This window comes from Volvox carteri (genome assembly GCF_000143455.1).
Source record: "Volvox carteri f. nagariensis unplaced genomic scaffold VOLCAscaffold_78, whole genome shotgun sequence".
Lineage (NCBI taxonomy): Eukaryota > Viridiplantae > Chlorophyta > Chlorophyceae > Chlamydomonadales > Volvocaceae > Volvox > Volvox carteri.
Genome location: NW_003307621.1, coordinates 571,486 through 572,286, shown reverse-complemented (window position 1 = coordinate 572,286; position 801 = coordinate 571,486). Strand labels below are relative to the sequence as shown.

The 801-nt window shown below is 53.1% G+C and overlaps 1 protein-coding gene across 1 annotated transcript in view; it reads right to left on the bottom strand.

Moving 5' to 3' along the window:
- The window catches only part of VOLCADRAFT_98894 (uncharacterized protein), a gene marked incomplete at both ends in the record, with an annotated part of 9,934 nt that extends 9,133 nt beyond the window's left edge, over window positions 1–801 (bottom strand). The window contains one exon of the mRNA XM_002957705.1: window positions 585–801. Within this exon, the coding sequence (XP_002957751.1) occupies window positions 585–801 (217 nt within the window). The remainder of the gene's footprint in view (window positions 1–584) is intronic.

Sequence of the window (801 nt, the reverse complement as noted above, 5' to 3'; positions counted from 1 at the left end):
GTGCACACACACACACGCGCGCGCGAGAGAGCACATTTCACCCACATTTGAACACCTACATACAAACATACATACATACAATTGCGCACAAATACAAGCCACTGAACACCGCAACAATATCCATCGGCCGGCTTTGCAGCTTCTATCTGAGTTTGCTGACCTTATCTTTGCAGTTTGCTGCCTTTGTGCTTTTGCTGTCGTTGTCGCTGTTGCTGCTTGCCGGCACGACAGGAGAAAAACACCGCGCCACGAAACACCCACAGCAAGAAACTTTGCTCCGAACGTATGTACGACATCACTACATCACGAACGGACACAAAGTGGCACCCACGCAGTGAACATACGGGGAAAGACCTTCATGCCGTACTCCCTACACGCCGCACCTTACCAAGGTACAACAATTTCATACCGAAATCCCCCTCCGCCACCAACTCGTCTATCCATTTGCAACGCGCCTTCACCCATAGAATCCAAGAACGATGGCCGACCTTGATACGACGTGTAACGGCCTCACGGCCGGAAATCTAGGCGCGTTCTAACTAACGTACGACATGTACGGGCGCCGTGCATCCGGCGTCACTCACCGGCAGCGGAAGACGATGTGAGCTTGACTGCGTTGATTAGAAGCGTTGACAATGGGGGCCCTTGCTTCACGCCGACGCAACGTCGCACTGGGGTCTTGGAGAGTTGAAATTTGGTGTACGCAGTGATTCTCGTTGCCAGGTGGAATGCGGTCGATCTGGAAGGTCTTGGGCAACTCCAATGAGCAGTCGTCTCTGTCGCGAGGAAGGTCACGGACAT